Raw genomic sequence first — 16,659 nt, 5'->3', positions numbered from 1 at the left:
ACTGTAATTTGCAGTTGTAAATACATGCCAGTTGCCAAGCACCCAAATTTTGATCACGTGACTGTGGGGACGCTGCAATGGTCACACGTGCATACTTGTTTTTTCGGCACTGTTGTAACTTTGAATGGTTGCTAAACAAATGGTTGTAAGTCGAGGACTACCTGTAAGTTGTCTGTCAATACTGGGCAGAACAAGCAATGCTATCAAGATATTGTTCCAGTGCTTGGAGGCTGTGAAGATCTGGATGGGGAGGTACAGGCTTAAACTCAAACCTGACTACCCAGAGTGGCTGTGGATTCTTTTTTCTGGAATCAGAGATTTGCCATCTTTTGTTCTGCATGGGACTGCAATTCTACAGACAAAACTGATGCACAATTGGGGCCCCACTCAGCTGCTGCATGAAGAGCAGGTGGCAGCTCTAGCCAGGAGGATCTTTGCCCAAATTGGTCTAATGCACCAATTGTACCCCTTTTTGGACCACAATTCCCTCTTCACAGTCACTCACGCCTTAATTACCTCATGTTTGGACTACTGCTATGTATTCTACATGGGGCTGCCCTTTCAGACTCTACCAAGGCTGACTAGTAGAGTTTGGGATGTATAGATAGAGTTTGCAGCACAGAAGAAGTCATCTAATGAGTAATATTGGATTTAATCCAGTAGGTTCAGATAGCTTAACATACAGAAACAAAAATAAAGGAACTCTTCTAGTTTCCCTGAAGGTTGATGGAAAAATTAGGAAGATTAACCTAATTATTATGGCAAAATAATAAGTGAGGGAACAGGACAGTTAACCATGTGGAAAAAGAGACAACAGTATGCATTATAGCCAACAACCTGTAAGAATTTTGACTTTTCAATTAGAAGAGATTCTATAAATATTTGAATGGATAGAATCCAAGTTCTCTTTAAAAAAAATCTGTTCTAGAAACTCACACTTATGATAAACCTATGATAAAAGCAAGCTAATTCTTTATAAAATGAAAATTATACTTAACAGCAATTAAAATGATAAAGAGAAGAATGCTATCACTATACATACATTAACAAATCCAAAGACAGTTTAAGCCATTTCTCCTCTGCCACTCCTGTTTGCACTAAACAGGTAGGTTCAATGAAAACACATGATTAACAGAATGAATAAGCAATGTTTTTATATTTTAAGGTTAAGAGAGAACATTTAATTGTTGCTTTTCTGGATTAATGTCTTCATCAGGCAAAAGATCACCATCAGCAAGTCCTTGCTGTTCTCTTGTGGTGGTCAGGTCAACTGGAGAGCTAGAATTTAATCTCCCCCAGTTTTGTTCAGCAAAAGAAGCACTTTTGCTAATTATCAATTTCTCTCCCATTATGAACCTGTAGCTCCTTTGGCTTTGTTCATAGCCAACAAAGATGGCTTTCTTTGTTGTGGGGCCTCCTTTCCTTCTCTGTTGTTTTGGAATATGAACCCATGCAGTGCTACCAAACCCTCTAAGTTGGTTTACCTTTGGTTTCACACCATAAAACAAATGGAATAGAGTGTCCTGAATCACAAAGTTATACAATCTGTTTTGTACATAACAGGCAGTAGATATTGCCTCTCCCCAATACTTAAAAGATAAATGGGAATCTTTAAGCATGCATTCCATCGCATTTTGCAAGGTTCTGCCCTTTCTTTCAGCAACACCATTTTGCTGAGGGGTGTAAGGGTTAGAATTTGTTCTATCCCCTTTTCCACTAGGAACCTTTTGAATTTGTGAGAAAGGTACTCTCCTCCTCTATCTCATTGGAGTGCAGATACAGGCCTAGGGAATTTTCCATTTGCCCATGTCACAAAACCTTTAAATTTCTCAAATGCCTCATCTTTATGTTTTAAGAAGTAGATATCTTGAGAAATCATCAATGATGGTCATTGCATACCTTGCTTGTCCAAGACTTGGAGCAAAAGGACCAATAATGTCAGAGTGTACAATTTCCAAAGGTCTAGTTGTAACTCTGTCACTGTGCTTACTCACAGGAGCTTTTAGTGTTTTGCACTCTTTGCAAACTACACAATCTAAGTATTTGTCACAGGGTTTTATCTTTAGGTCAGCACACAGCTGTGGCATTTGTGCTATATACTTGAAATTAGCATGACCAAATATCCTGTGCATCAGGTGTACGCGTTGGTCATGATATGGCGTGTTGCCAACTGCAGCCTTGCAGCTTGGCTTCCTTGCATTTTGCACAATGTACAAGGAGTCTTTTAATATACCAGTAGCACACAATTTTCCATTTTTACATATCTCACAAACATTTTTCTTAAATGTTATGATATACCCTGTTGCAGCCAATTGTGCCACAGATAAAAGGCTTGATTGCAAATTTGGCACATACAACACACCTTTTACAGTTTCTCCCAAGCAGGATAAATACAAGTCACCTTGTCCCATAATTTTGGTCACAGACCCATCAGCCAAAGATACACGTTGTCTTTCAGTTTTAGACAGTGGCACAAAAGAGCTTTTACAATTACATAAATGACAATTGGCCCCAGAATCTAACACCCATACATTAGAATTACCCTTCTCAGCAACCTGTGCAATTTGGCTTGTCTGAAGAGCCTTCTTCTGTGTTGCCCTTGTGTTCTTCTTCTCTGTCTTTCTACTCTTGGGTCTCAAGGCACAGTCTTTCTGCAAATGTCCAGCTGAACCACAGGTGAAGCATCGCTGGCTGGCTAGTGCTGTGGCTTCAGCTTCCTTTCCCTTCTTTTCCCTTGTTTTCTGGTACTGCAGCTTTCCAGAAGAGATGGGGGGGGATCTTTCCTCTCTCTTCTCCCATTCAGCGAGTAAGCGCTGTGTAACATACGATGGGGTGAGGTCTGCTTCAGGCATAGCCTCCAGGGCACAAATCAGCGTGTCCCACGTTTCATTCAGTGAGGACAGGAGGATATAGGATTTTGTGAGAGGTGTAAATTCCATTCCTCTCTCCTGCAACTCAACAAACAGCTGCTGAATATGATGCAGGTGCTCAGGAAGGCTATCTCCTTCTGCAAGGTAGGCTTTGTACAGCTTTTTTGTCAGGGTAACTTTACTCCCTGCTGTTGCCTTTACATACAAGTCTCTCAAAGCATTCCAAAGTTGCTTTGCAGACTGCATACCTTGCACGTGGACTAGCTGATTGTCCTCAACTTCCAGGATAATGGTGGCTCTAGCCTGCTCATCCTGTCTAAGCCATTCAGCACTGGGATTTTAGGGGGTTTGCTCACCAATTGGCAGCCAAAGATTCTCTCTGCGAAGATACATCTCCATCTTCAGGGCCCAATTCAAATAGTTGGTCTCTGATAGGCACTCCAGAGGCATTGCTGAGGGCTGGGAGGTAGCCATGGCTTCTTCCTTCTTTTGCAAGTCACCTCAGCTGGCTTCTTTGTCCTGTAGACGGGCAGTTGCTGGAAAATCTCCAGGTGGCTCCAAAGAAAATCTTCACAGGTCTTTGCTACCTGCCTTTAAATTGTGCATGAGGTGTGGAGCTGATCTCTCTATTCTCTCTGGGATTTTACTGGGCTTCTTAGTGGGTTTACCGGGCTGCTTACTGGGTCCATAACCTGTTGCAGAATGCTAGAAAGCCTTTGGCCCAGGAGAGATCAGAAAAGTCACACACCAGGCAGTTCTATAAAAATAATTTTATTTACAGAAAGCAAACATATTTAAAGGCTGTTTGCTGAGAGGAGAGATTTCTCTCAGCTGCATACTCTCTGCAAGCCTACACAGAAGGCAAACTGAAACTAAAACAAGTCCAGGCAAGTTCTTCTCCCTTAGGCAATGCAACCATTAACACGTGAAAAGGGGACAATTAAATTCAACCTCTTCACCCAGCCAAAATGATTAGTTACCATAGTAACCTTAATCTGTAGTAGAAAACATATTAACATTAATCACTTGATTAGTTTGTTAGTAAATCTGATATGATTTATCTTGGGCTAAACAAACACATATTATGAACAGCTTTTCTCATGACAATATAATTATACCAACTTGCCAGGTACAATGACTGAACACTAAACAGCATGGAGTGGAGGCTTTATGAGCCCTCTGTCAAACTTTGGAATAAGTACATCAAATTTACTAGATCATAAATCTCTAGTGCTCTTTACCCATTTCTACAATTATATCTTTCAAACAATCATTTAAATGAAGAGACAACCTATCTCATGTTGGTCTAATATTTTATAGTCTGATACACCAGGTCATCCTGCTCTAATGTGTAAAGCGTTCCATCATCACATCACAATTTTGTGTTAACCATCTTGATAGACTAGAGGGCACCATTCAGGCTCATCAGATTGCAGGTGTTTCTTAGTTCAGTCATTCTCCATGGATCAAGTAGCCCCTATCCAATTAGGTGTTTTATTTGTTAAAATAGGAATGCAGTCCTTTTGCAGAAGAGTACATTATTTCATTAGGTCAGGGCACATTTGTTCCTATTTTTATATTACAGAAGAAGAGCAAGAACAGATAAGAAATTCTATTTGGTTCTACATTTGCATTCTACAATCTTTGATCTCACAGCTATCTTACACAAAATATCATTTTTAAAGACATCCTTCATTCAAAATCTTCAGAAGGGTGAGTCAGCTGATTTCCAAATGGAACTGAGAGAAATCAAGGTATTTATATATGCAAAGAATAAATTCTTGCTGATATTATTCACAAATAAGTTCTGAATAAAAGCCAATAAGCCGAACATACCTGATGTCCAGCTGTTACTTGCTTCAAAACATTTTCATAACAAACTTCATCCATATTATTCAGCTGCTGCACCTGAAATGCAGGACACCAAACTTTATTTTAGAAACTTTAACTACCTTTTTAAATATGGTGCATATTTTCAAAATGTACACAACTAACATTTGGTAAATGAAAAATATTATGTATTTCTCTTTCCATGAAAAGTGGTAGAAACATGTAGAATTGCACATATTACTTTCAAACATAAATTAATGCTTGAAAGCAATATATGGAAACACAGCTTAAAATGCTGTGGCTCAGTCACTTCTGGCCCTTCATGACCCCATGACAACAGTAAGCTAGGATTGTCTGCAGTCAGAAATTGCCTTTTTGATATTGGTGATGGTATCTATCAATCTTGTCTTTTGTCAACCTCTTTTCTTATTGGCTTCAGTTCTTCCAAGCATCAGGATCCTCTCTAAAGTTTCTTGCTTCTGCACTGTATGTCCAAAATATATAAGCTTTAGCTTCATTACTAGTGCTTTCAATGAGCTGCCTGAATTTACTTCAGTTAGTACTGAATAATTTGTTTTTGCTGTCCAATGGTCTCTCAATCATTTTCTCCAGCCTCACACTTCAAAAGCACTAATTTTTCTTTGTTCAACCTTTCTGATGGTCCAACTGCCATAGCCATGTTATGACTGAAAGACCAGGACTACTCTTTCAACTAGCTGTGTTGGATTGGTACTAGTAGTTGACATTTTTTTTTAAATACCAGTGTTTGCATTTTCCTTCTTCCTTTAGCAAGAGATTCCTTGAGACTTCCCCACTTCCAGCCACCAAAGTTCATCTAAGATTATTAATATTTCTTCCATCAATTTTAATTCCATATTATATTTCTTTTAATTGAGCATTTCTTGTTATATGTTCTCTATATGAATTAAAATGAAAGTGGGGCAGTATGCAATCTTGACACACACCTTCCTCAATTTGGAATCAATTAGTTGTTCCACATTTCCATTCTAACTGTCAACATACAAATTCTTCATATGCAGAGGTACACTGGTACACCTATGTTTTAAAGGGCTGTCCACAATTTCTTGCGTCTATGCAGTTAAAAGCCTTAGTATAATCAATAAAGCAAAAATAACTGTCTTTTTTGGAACTCTCTTGCCTTTTTGGGTATTTGCAATGTGATCCCAGGACTTCTCTCTATTCTGAAACCAGCTTGTATTTTTGGTAATTCTGATAGTTCTCATTCCATGTTATTATTGAAATATTATTGAATGAAGCTATGGGATTCAAACTCAGAAGTGGTATTCTGCCCACAGCACATCCTAACTAAAATGGTAATTGACCACATTGAATAAATAATCCATTGGGAGTAGGGAAAAATAAAAACCATCATGTCTTAATACAACAAGCTATGCAAAAATAAGAACAAAACAAATTCAGTACCACCTATGAAGTCAAAGAACTCTTACGTCCAAGCTTAATGAAGCATAACATTACTAATAACTTGAGTGTGGAAAAAAAGATGCTAAACAGTAACTCCTCCTACATAGCACAGTTACTCTATTACTATGCAACTAAATATTTGTCAGTTACAAAAAAATGCAAGACCTCACAAGTCATTTCTATTCTACAGCAGTCAAAAACAAGAGGTTCACACAGTGTCTAATAATGTACTCAGTTCGGAAGTTCTGCTACCCAGTATATTTAGGATTGTACTTGAAATCCCAAATTCAAATTTAAACTGAGCTAAGGACTCACTAGTAAAGCCATCATGAACTCTGATGTTGCAGACTTTCAGAATAAATACTAGGTATAAATACTAGGTAATTATTTATAGGTAGAATAAATAATAGATAATTATTGAAAACAAAACAACATGCACACTAATATCAGAAAGAATAATTGCTTATATTCATGCAAATATAAGGAAAAAAGAACCTTGTTAATCAGCCCAACACTCCATATAATTCAGGATTTTGTGTCACACAGAGGCCGACATTTTGTGATTTTTATAGTCCTGTTTTGATTTTACTACCCTGAATGGTTTAGTATCATCAACAAACTTGGTTACCTTGTTCCTAACATCTAACACCCAGTCCCAACAGCAATTTCCTAGGAAGCCCCACTTTGAGAATTCATAGCATTTGTTTTTATAATATAAAACATTAAGCCACCTTAGAAATACTGTAATCATAAAAAGAGGCTAAGAAATGCATTGATTAAGCTAAAAACTAAACAAGAGCTGCTCCAAGTTAGTTGCAACCTACTTGTGGGCAATTGGGAAGGGGAGAAGAGGAAGAGAAGTGTGTAACTAGTTGCACTTAAAAAAATGTACTTGAATATAATTGGGCATCATTATTGCTACAAGTAACTAACTGACTGATTATGTACCATCACGTTAGTGTCAACTCTTAGTGACCATACAGATAGATTTTCTCCATGACGATCTGTCCCAATCCTAGTCTTTTAGGTCTTCCAGAGGTGTACTCATTGCCTTATAATTGAGCCCTTCCTCTTTGCTGCTCTTCTTCTCATTCCTTCCACCTTTTTCAGCATTATAGACTTCTCCAAAGAGCTAAGTCTTCACATAATGTACCCAAAGTATGATAATTTGTCTCTGGTCATTTGTGCCTTGAGTAAGAGCTCTGGGTTGATTTGATCAATGATCCATTTGTTTTCTTGGCTGTCCATTCTCCAGAGTTTTCTCTAACACTAAAGTTCAAAAGTGTCAACTTTTTTTATCCTGCTTCTTCAAAGTCCAACTTTCACTGTTATAGGGTGCCACAGGGAAAACCACTGCCTGCATGATTCTGATATTTGTAGATATAGACACATCCTGGCATCTTAATGTCTTTTCCAAGGCCTTTGTTGCTACTCTATCAAGTGCCAGTCTGCACTATATTTGTTAACTGTTGGTTCCTTTAAATGAACAAGTATAATGTTTTTGACTTACTTGTTTAATTGTGTTCTCTTTATCTAGTTTTATGACTTGTGTGGAGAACAGATCACGTTTTAGGTCATATTTATGCAGAAATAGTGAAAATTCAAAAGGGTCACAAACTTTTAAGCACCACTATAAGTATATCCATCAGCTTATTGGTAATAATGTTTTGAGATACTTCTGTTTCTTTCTCAGCTCCTGAGATCTCACGTACACAACCCTTGCCTACCAGGGTGAGCATAGCCAGTCATAAAAAATCATGTATCAGAAAGCAGATGAAACTTACAGGATGTTTTCTACAACTCAGTGGCAACTTTGTGGAGCTGAAAGATTTTGCTGAAAATAATTATATTAAGGGCTGGTATAACGCTTTGCAGCATGTTATATTTCTGATTATTTTTTATTAAAGGAATTAGGTGGGGCAAATGGTGCTCTTAAGCACCAAGAGGAATCTAGGGATCCATGGTGCTCCTTGTTGTTGTTCAGTCGTTAACTTGTGCCGAGCCTTCATGATCCCATGGACATAGCACGCCTGGCCTTCCTGTCCTCCACTGTCTCCTGGAGTTTACTCAAATTCATGTTCATTACATCGGTGATGCTATCTAACCATCTCATCCTCTGCCGTCCCCTTCTCCTTTTGCCTTCAGTCTTTCCTAGCATCAGGGTCTTTTCCAGTGAGTCCTCTCTTCGCATTAGGTGGCCAAAGCATTTGAGCTTCAGCTTCAGTATCTGTCCTTCCAATGAACAGTCAGGGTTGATTTTCTGTAGGGTTGACTTGTTTGACCTCCTTGCAGTCCAATGGACTCTTAAGATTCTTCTCTAGAACCGCAGTTTGAAAGCATCAATTCTTCGGCGCTCAGCCTTCCTTATGGTCCAACTCTCACAGCCATACATTACTACTGGGAAAACCATAGCTTTGATTATATGGACCTTTGTCGGCAAGTGATGTCTCTGCTTTTTAATATGCTGTCTAGGTTTGCCGTAGCTTTCCTCCCAAGGAGCAAGCATCTTTTAATTTCATGGCTGCAGTCACCATCCGCGGTGATCTTGCAGCCCAAGAAAATAAAATCTGTCACTGCTTCTATTTCTTTCCCTTCTATTTGCCAGGAAGGGATGGGGCCAGATGCCATGATTGTAATTTTTTTAATGTTGAGTTTCAAGCCAGCTTTTGCACTCTCCTCTTTCACGCTCATTAAGAGGCTCTTTAGTTCCTCTTCACTTTCTACCATTAGGGTGGTATCATTTGCATATCTGAGCTTGTTGATATTTCTCCCAGCAATCTTAATTCTGGCTTGTGATTCATCCAGCCTGGCATTTCTCATGATATACTCTGCATATAAGTTAAATAAGCAGGGTGACAAAATACAGCCTTGTTGTACTCCTTTCCCAATTCTGAACCAATTGATTGTTCCATGTCCAGTTCTAACTGTTGCTTCCTGATCCACATACAGATTTCTCAGGAGACAGGTAAGGTGGTCCGGTATTCCCATCTCTTTAAGAATTTGCCTCAGTTTGTTGTGATCCACACAATCAAAGGCTTTAGAGTAGTCAATGAAGCAGAAGTAGATGTTTTTCTGGAACTCTCTTGCTTTTTCCATGATCCAGAGAATGTTGGCAATTTGATCTCTAGTTCCTCTGCTTCTTTGAAACCCAGCTTGTACTTCTGGTAGTTCTTGGTTCATATATCGCTGAAGCCTAGCTTGTAGGATTTTGAGCATAACCTTGCTAGCATGTGAAATGAGCGCAATTGTGCGGTAGTTTGAACATTCTTTGGCATTGCCCTTCTTTGGAATTGGAACGTAAACTGACCTTTTCCAATCCTGTGGCCACTGCTGAGTTTTCCAAATTTGTTGGCATATTGAGTGCAGCACTTTGACAGCATCATCTTTTAGGATTTCAAATAGCTCAGCTGTAATACTGTCTTCTCCACTAGCTTTGTTGTTAGTAATGCTTCCTAAAGCCCACTTGACTTCACTCTCTAGGATGTCTGGCAAAGTCAGTGACCACACCATCGTTGTTATCAGGGACGTTAAGATCTTTCTTGTATAGTTCTTCGGTATATTCGTGCCATCTCTTCTTAATCTCTTCTGCTTCTGTTAGGTCCCTGCCTTTTTTTGTCCTTTATCATGCCCATCTTTGCACAAACATTCCCTTGATATCTCCAATTTTCTTGAAGAGATCTCTAGTCCTCCCCATTCTATTGTTTTCCTTGATTTCTTTGCATTGTTCATCTAAGAAGGCCTTCTCATCTCTCCCTGCTATTCTCTGGAAATCTGCATTCAGTTGGTTATATCTTTCCCTTTCTCCCTTGCTTTTTGCTTTCCTTCTTTCCTCAGCTATTTGTAAAGCCTCATCAGACAGCCACTTTGCTTTCTTGTATTTCTTTTTCTTTGGGATGGTTTTAGTTGCTGCCTCCTATACAATGTACCTCTAACCTAATCAAAATTATCTGTGATAAATGGCAGCTTCTCAGGTTTCAGGCAGTATCTTTGGTAATGGCAAGGGTAAAATCTGGCTCCTTTGGGCTGCAAAACATATACTCCTCAATAGACATGCTTAAACATATTTTTGAGAAAAATGAATTCAACATCATATCCCATTTTTTAAAATTACCTTATTGATTGTCTTGATTCCTATAAATGTCTGGCCAAGTGGAACAGGTCGAAAACGACCATCAAAATAAAATAATCCAATATAAGGATTAACGTGCAGAAATGTAGCAACATCAAGATAATTAGGTAATGTGGCCGAGAGCCCCAAGATCCTAATCATGCTTTGTGTAGATTCAACCTGAAAAAAGAAGAAAGGAGAAACTGTTATCTTAATTTTATTAGATAGCATATTAATTAAAGATTTCATATTGATTTAATGTATATTGCATTTTAATTGAGAAAGAAAGCCATACAGGTAGTCTTTGCTTAACAACGGTAATTGGGATCGGAATTTCCATTGCTAAGTGATGTGGTTGTAAAGTGCAATGTCATGTGATCATGCCACTTAGCAACAGCAATTCTGGCACTTCTGGTTGCTGTTGTTAAATGAATCCCACACTGTTGTTAAGTGCAACGTCACATGGCCAGCATTTGTGACCTCCTGCTGGCTTCCCCATCAACTTTGCTTGTAGGAAGTTGGGAGTAAAGATCACAAAATCACATGAACACGGGACGCTGTGACATCGTTTAATTGCCAACTGGTCACCAAGCACTCAGATCATGATCACATGATTGCGGGGATGCTGTGATGGTTGCAACTATGAGGACCGGTCGTAAGTACCACTCGTTCAGCGCCACAGACCACTATACGAGTGGTCGTTAAGTGAGGACTACCTGTACTGATCTTTTTCACAGTAGAAGTAAGCAGGTTAAGCTAAGCAGGCCTTTTTCATCCTCTCTCTCCTTTACCTTGCTTCCTTTTGCAATTGAAATCCATGAAGCCACCATCCAAAGTCTGATGCAAATTAGGCAGACACACTCTCAAAACTAAGGAATAAAGTATTGCTCATTCATAGCCTCCTCCTTTTATCAACAACAACAACAAAAAGAATTCAAACTGAGTTTACAGTTCACTCACACAAAAGTCCATTTTAGGTTTCTGCACAAGATTTCTTAACTAAAACAGGCTCCATTATTAAATTATCTCATTTGATTTTACCTCTTGGTCCAATTCAAACTGCTGGCTTCCAGTTTTAAAATCTTGCACAGCTCAAGACTCTTATATCTGAAGCGACGCGGTGAGTCCTGGAGGTTTGGCGGCACAGCAGATTGGCGGCGCATGGGACTCGGGAGAGGCTCAAATGGCGTGAGGGGTGTCAGTGGGGTAACCCCTGGGGACGCTGGATGGTGGCCTGCGGTGGCCTGGCAGCACGGGGGAGTGGCCTGACAGCGTGGTGAATTGACGGCGTTGCGGGCCAGCTGACCAGCCTCGGTGGACCAGCCTGGTGGGACAGTTTGGTGTCGCGGCAGACTGTGGTACGACGGCCCAGCTTCGTGTTGTGCACCAGTTGTGCCCTTTCCTGGATCGGGAAGCCCTTCGGACGGTCACTCATGCCCTTGTTATCTCCCATATAGACTACTGCAATGCGCTCTACATGGGGCTACCCTTGAAGAGTATCTGGAAGCTTCAGCTGGTCCAGAATGCAGCTGCGTGGGCTATTTTTGGCGCCCCTAGAAGGGCGCACATAACACCTTTGCTACGTGAGCTGCATTGGATACCAGTTTGCTTCCGGGTGCAATTCAAGGTGTTGGTTATCACCTTTAAAGCCCTACATGGCATGGGACCGGGTTACCTGAGGGACCGCCTTTTCCCCGTATCATCAGCCCGTCCCACCCGTTCATGCAGAGAGGGCATGCTGCGGACCCCGTCAATAAAAGAATTCCATCTGGCGGGGTCCAGGAGGCGGGCCTTCTCGGCAGTAGCGCTCGCCCTTTGGTACATCTTGCCCCCGGAGGTAAGATTAGCCCCATCGCTTTTAGCCTTCCGGAGGAAGTTGAAGTCCTGGCTCTGCCACCAGGCTTCAGGCAGGGAGGAGAATCAACATACTTGGGGTTGGCTGGTGCCTTGAAGTGCCCCTCCTACATGATGGTTGAAGAGATCATAGCCATCTGGATTTTATGAGCTGGGGTAGTTAAGAAATTGTTTTGGTTTTTAATGGGATTTTATTGGAATTTTACTGTGTTTTTATTTGAGTTTTTATTGTATATTTATTCTGTGCTGTAAACCGCCCAGAGTCCCTCCGGTCGGAGGAGATGGGTGGTGACAAATTTGATAAATAAAATAAATAAAAATAAAATAAAAATAATCTCTTCCTAGCTATGCCAGTCAGCCAACTGAGGTTAGCAAACAGTTCACTATTTATTTGTTTATTTAGCTTGTATGCTGCCCATTTCCAAAGCTCTGTGGTAGCTAGCAATGTCAACCTATAAATATAAGCCCCCCTCCCCAATACATATAAAGATTAAAAATCAAGAAAAACAGGAACTAACAGATACAAATACAACGCTCCTGCAATCCCACCTTCCAACCACAGGACACTTTCTTCTTGTGCAAGACAGAACAGATAGGTCTGCTGATCAAATCTCTACCGGGAGGGAGCTCCAAAGAGAATGTCTGCTTCTGAAGCCCTTTCTGGTGATAATTCCATAGGGACAGGACCCAGAGGGAGTTGTCCCTATCTGATCTAGTTGGATGGGCAAATGAATACAGGAGAAGGTAGTCCCTCAGAAAATAGGTTTACAGCTTTATGGGCCTTAAGGTAACAGCTAGTACCTTGAAGTGCACCTGGAAGACTAGGACATGAGAGACATGAGATGTTTAACTGGGTATCATCAGTATATTGATGATACTGAGCCCTGTGCCAATAGATGACTTCCCTCAGCAGTTTCATGTAGATGTTAAAAATAAATGGAGAGGGAGGAGAATCTTGAGATACTCCACAAAGTAAAGGCCTCTTCTTTACTTTGGAAGTAAAGGAAAATGTCTCTTCTTCCACCACAACGGGAACCAACCCTTTTGGGAAGGAGGAAAATCACTGCAGAATAGTGCCCCTCACTCTAATCCCTTAGAGATGTTCCAGAAGGATATCATGATTGATGGTACTGAAAACTGCCAAAAGGTCAAAGAGGACTAGGAGGGTTGCATGGCCCTGATCTAAGTTTTTTCAAAAATCATCCACAAGTGTGACTAATTCAGTTTTTGTGCTGTATGCTGTCCTAAACCCTGACTGCCAATGGTCCAAATAATCTTCTTCCTCTAGGGGCTTTGCAGTTGTAGGACCATCATTATCTCCACAGTCTTTCCAAGAAACACCGTAGAAGGTTGGAAACAAGTCTACAGTTGTCCAAAACAATCAGACTGAGAAAAAGGTTTTTGAGCAGGAGGTACAAGTACAGCCTCCTTCAGAGATGACAGAAACAACCCCTCACTCAAAGAGGTATTAATTACTGCTCAAATTCAACCTCCTGCCACTTCACAAGGGGCCTTAACCATCCATCAAGGGCAGGAATCCAGCAGAGAAGTGACAGATTTAATATTGCAGGGGTTCATATCCACTTCCTTTTGACTAAAAGACTCAAAATTATCCCAATTACTTCACAAGATGAGGCTGCAGACATCTCCACTGGCTGTGTACAGCTGAAGTCCAGCCCCTCTCAAATCTGAGTAGTTTTGTCTGCCAAATGCTGTGAGAATTCATCACAGCAGCTTTCAGGTGGCCTTAGTGAACATCCATCTCTAGGAAGAGAACACCTTTATAAAAGCCACTGGACAGCACTGGTCAACACAGTAAGGGCAGAAAAAATTGTTTTCTTTTTTTGCTTATTGAATTGTCACTGCATTAGGGTTGAACATGAGCTCATACCAGTGTTCAGTCACATTTGAGATGGGTCTTCCTTCAGGAGTACTCTAGGTGTCTCCTCTGTCTCTTCATCTACCTGAGATCCTCAATAAACCAATGGGCTACAGTGGATCTATGAACAGAGAGAGCTGCTCCAGTGCAATCTGGTCCAGTGGCTTGCATGCCTCTTTTTTCTCTAGCAAGTGACCACAGTCTTGACCAAGCTGCTCACAATTTCCTTGGGAAACCCCAAGAGCCATCTGAAAACCCATGGGATTCAGCAGGTGCCTGGGGCAGAGTGATCTAATAGGTCTTCCCCCCCTGCGGAAGAGTAGTCATGCTGTAAAACTCTATAGCAATTAGTGAGCAATCTGTTCATGACAAGTGATAAAACTCAATGCTCCTCATTTTCAAACCACATTGCATCTGCTGACAGATTTGGTCTGTGACTTCCCATGTGTACTGGTGGTCCTTAAGTTGGGTCACGTCTATGGTTGTTATGGTGGCCGTGAATTCCTGGTTGCTTCAGGAATAACTATTATTGCAACAAGTGTTTTATTTATTTATTTCTCAAATTTCTAACACCACCCATCTCCCCCCGAAAAGGGGGACTCTGGGCAGTTTACAATAAAATCTACAATTAAAAGCATAAAAATATAAATTACAGTATAAACAGCCAATCAATAATAAATAAATAAATACAAAATCCAAGGAGCAAGGATCTCATTTATTGAGGAGGGATCTACAGTACCAGCCACCCCCAGGAAGAGCTATTGCTCCTCCCACCCCAGGTGAGGTGGCAGAACCAGGTCTTCAAATTCTTCCAGAAAGCCAGGAGCGAAGGGGCCTGCCTCACCTCCGCGGGCAGAATGTTCCAGAGGGCGGGAGCCACTGCAGAGAAAGCCTGCCTCCTGGACCCTGCCAAGTGGAATTCCCTTACTGGCGGGGTCCGTAGCATGCCATCTCTGCATGGTTGGGTGGGATGGGTTGATGTTATGGGTATGAGACGGTCCCTCAGGTAACCTGGGCCCATGACATGTAAGGCTTTAAAGGTCATAACCAACACCCTGAATTGGACCCAGAAGCAAACTGGCACCCAGTGCAGCTTGCACAGCAGTGGTGTTGTGTGTGCCAATCTTGGGGCATCAATAACTGCCCGCGTGGCCGCATTCTGAACGAGCTGAAGCTTCTGGATACTCTTCAAGGGTAGCCCCATGTAGAGCGCATTGCAGTAGTCTATATGGGAGATGACCAGTGCATGAGTGACTGTTTGGAGGGCTTCTTGATCCAGGAAAGGGCGTAACTGGCGCACAACACGAAGTTGCGCAAAGGCCCTTCTCGCCACGACTGTCACTTGCTCTTTGAGCAGGAGTTGTGAGTCCAGAAGGACCCCAGATTATGCACTGGGTCTGAATGGGGTAGTGCAACCCCATCCAGAACTAAGGATGGTAACTTCCCGGATACAAAGGAGCCGTCAACCCACAGCAACTCCATCTTACCAGGATTCAGCTGAAGCCTGTTGTTCCCCATCCAGACCCCCACAGCCTCCAGGCACTGAGACAGGGCAGCCACTGCATCACTTACCTCACCCAGGATGGAGATATATAACTGAGTATCATCAGCATATTGATGATACCTCATCCTATCATGATGGATGATCTCACCCAGTGGCTTCATGTAGATATTAAATAGGAGAAGGGAGAGAACCGAACCCTGTGGAACCCCACATAGGAGGGGTTCTCTCATCTCCTATCACCACCGACTGGGACCAGCCCTCGAGGAAGGAGGTGAACCAGCATAAAACTACGCTGCCCAGCCCCAACTCCCTGAGCCAACTCAAAAGGATACCATGGTCGATAGTAATGAAAGCTGCTGAAAGGTCAAGAAGAGCCAAGATGGATGCATTCCCTCCATCCTGCTCCTGCCAGAGATCATTCATAAGCATGACCAATGCAGTCTCTTCCCATATCCTGGCCTGAAACCTGACTGGAAAGGGTCTAGATAATCTGTTTCCTCCAGAATCCTCTGGAGTTGTGATGCCACCACTTTCTCAACCACTTTCCCCAAAAAGGGGAGGTGGGAGACAGGACGGAAATTGTCCAACACAGTAGGGCCCAGAGATGGTTTCTTGAGATGGGGGTGTACCAGCACCTCCTTGAAGGTAGCCCGAAACACCCCCTCTCTCAAGGATGTATTAACCATCACCTGGATCCAACCACATGTCACCTCCCAGGCTGCCTTCACCAGCCAGGAAGGGAATGGGTCTAGATGACATGTGGCATTTACAGTCCGGAGGATCCTGTCTACTTCCTTAGGTCCAACAGGATCAAATTGTTCCCAGATAACAGGGTAAGTATATTCCCACGGCATCTCCCCAGACTGTGCTTCACACTTAAGAGTCCAACTTAGAATGGATCTGAGCGATTTTATCCTGCAGATGCTGAGAAAACTCTTCCGCATGGCCCTGTAGGTGGGCCACTGGGCCCACCTTCCCCAAAAGGGTATGTGTGATCTTAAACAGGGCCACTGGGTGGCATTTTGCAGATGCAATGAGAGCGGAGAAATATTGGCATTTCGACGCTCTTACTGCCACAAGGTAGGCCTTAATAGCAGCTCTAGCTTGTGTTCAGTCAGATTCGGTCTGTCTTCCTCCAGCGGCACTCTAGACATCTCTTGATCCTCTTCAG

The 16,659-nt window shown here is 41.8% G+C and overlaps 1 protein-coding gene across 2 annotated transcripts in view; it reads right to left on the bottom strand.

Annotated features, from left to right (window-relative positions):
* ASCC3 (activating signal cointegrator 1 complex subunit 3) overlaps window positions 1-16,659 on the bottom strand; it is a 213,930-nt gene that overhangs the window by 129,331 nt on the left and 67,940 nt on the right. For both annotated transcript variants that reach the window (XM_063311715.1, XM_063311724.1), the window contains exons 11-12: window positions 10,255-10,431; window positions 4,707-4,778 (exon numbers count right to left, since the gene is read on the bottom strand). In XM_063311715.1, coding sequence (XP_063167785.1) covers window positions 4,707-4,778; window positions 10,255-10,431 — 249 coding nt within the window. The remainder of the gene's footprint in view (window positions 1-4,706; window positions 4,779-10,254; window positions 10,432-16,659) is intronic.

Source organism: Candoia aspera, chromosome 1 (assembly GCF_035149785.1).
Source record: "Candoia aspera isolate rCanAsp1 chromosome 1, rCanAsp1.hap2, whole genome shotgun sequence".
Taxonomy (NCBI): domain Eukaryota; kingdom Metazoa; phylum Chordata; class Lepidosauria; order Squamata; family Boidae; genus Candoia; species Candoia aspera.
This window is presented reverse-complemented; position numbering and strand designations above follow the sequence as displayed.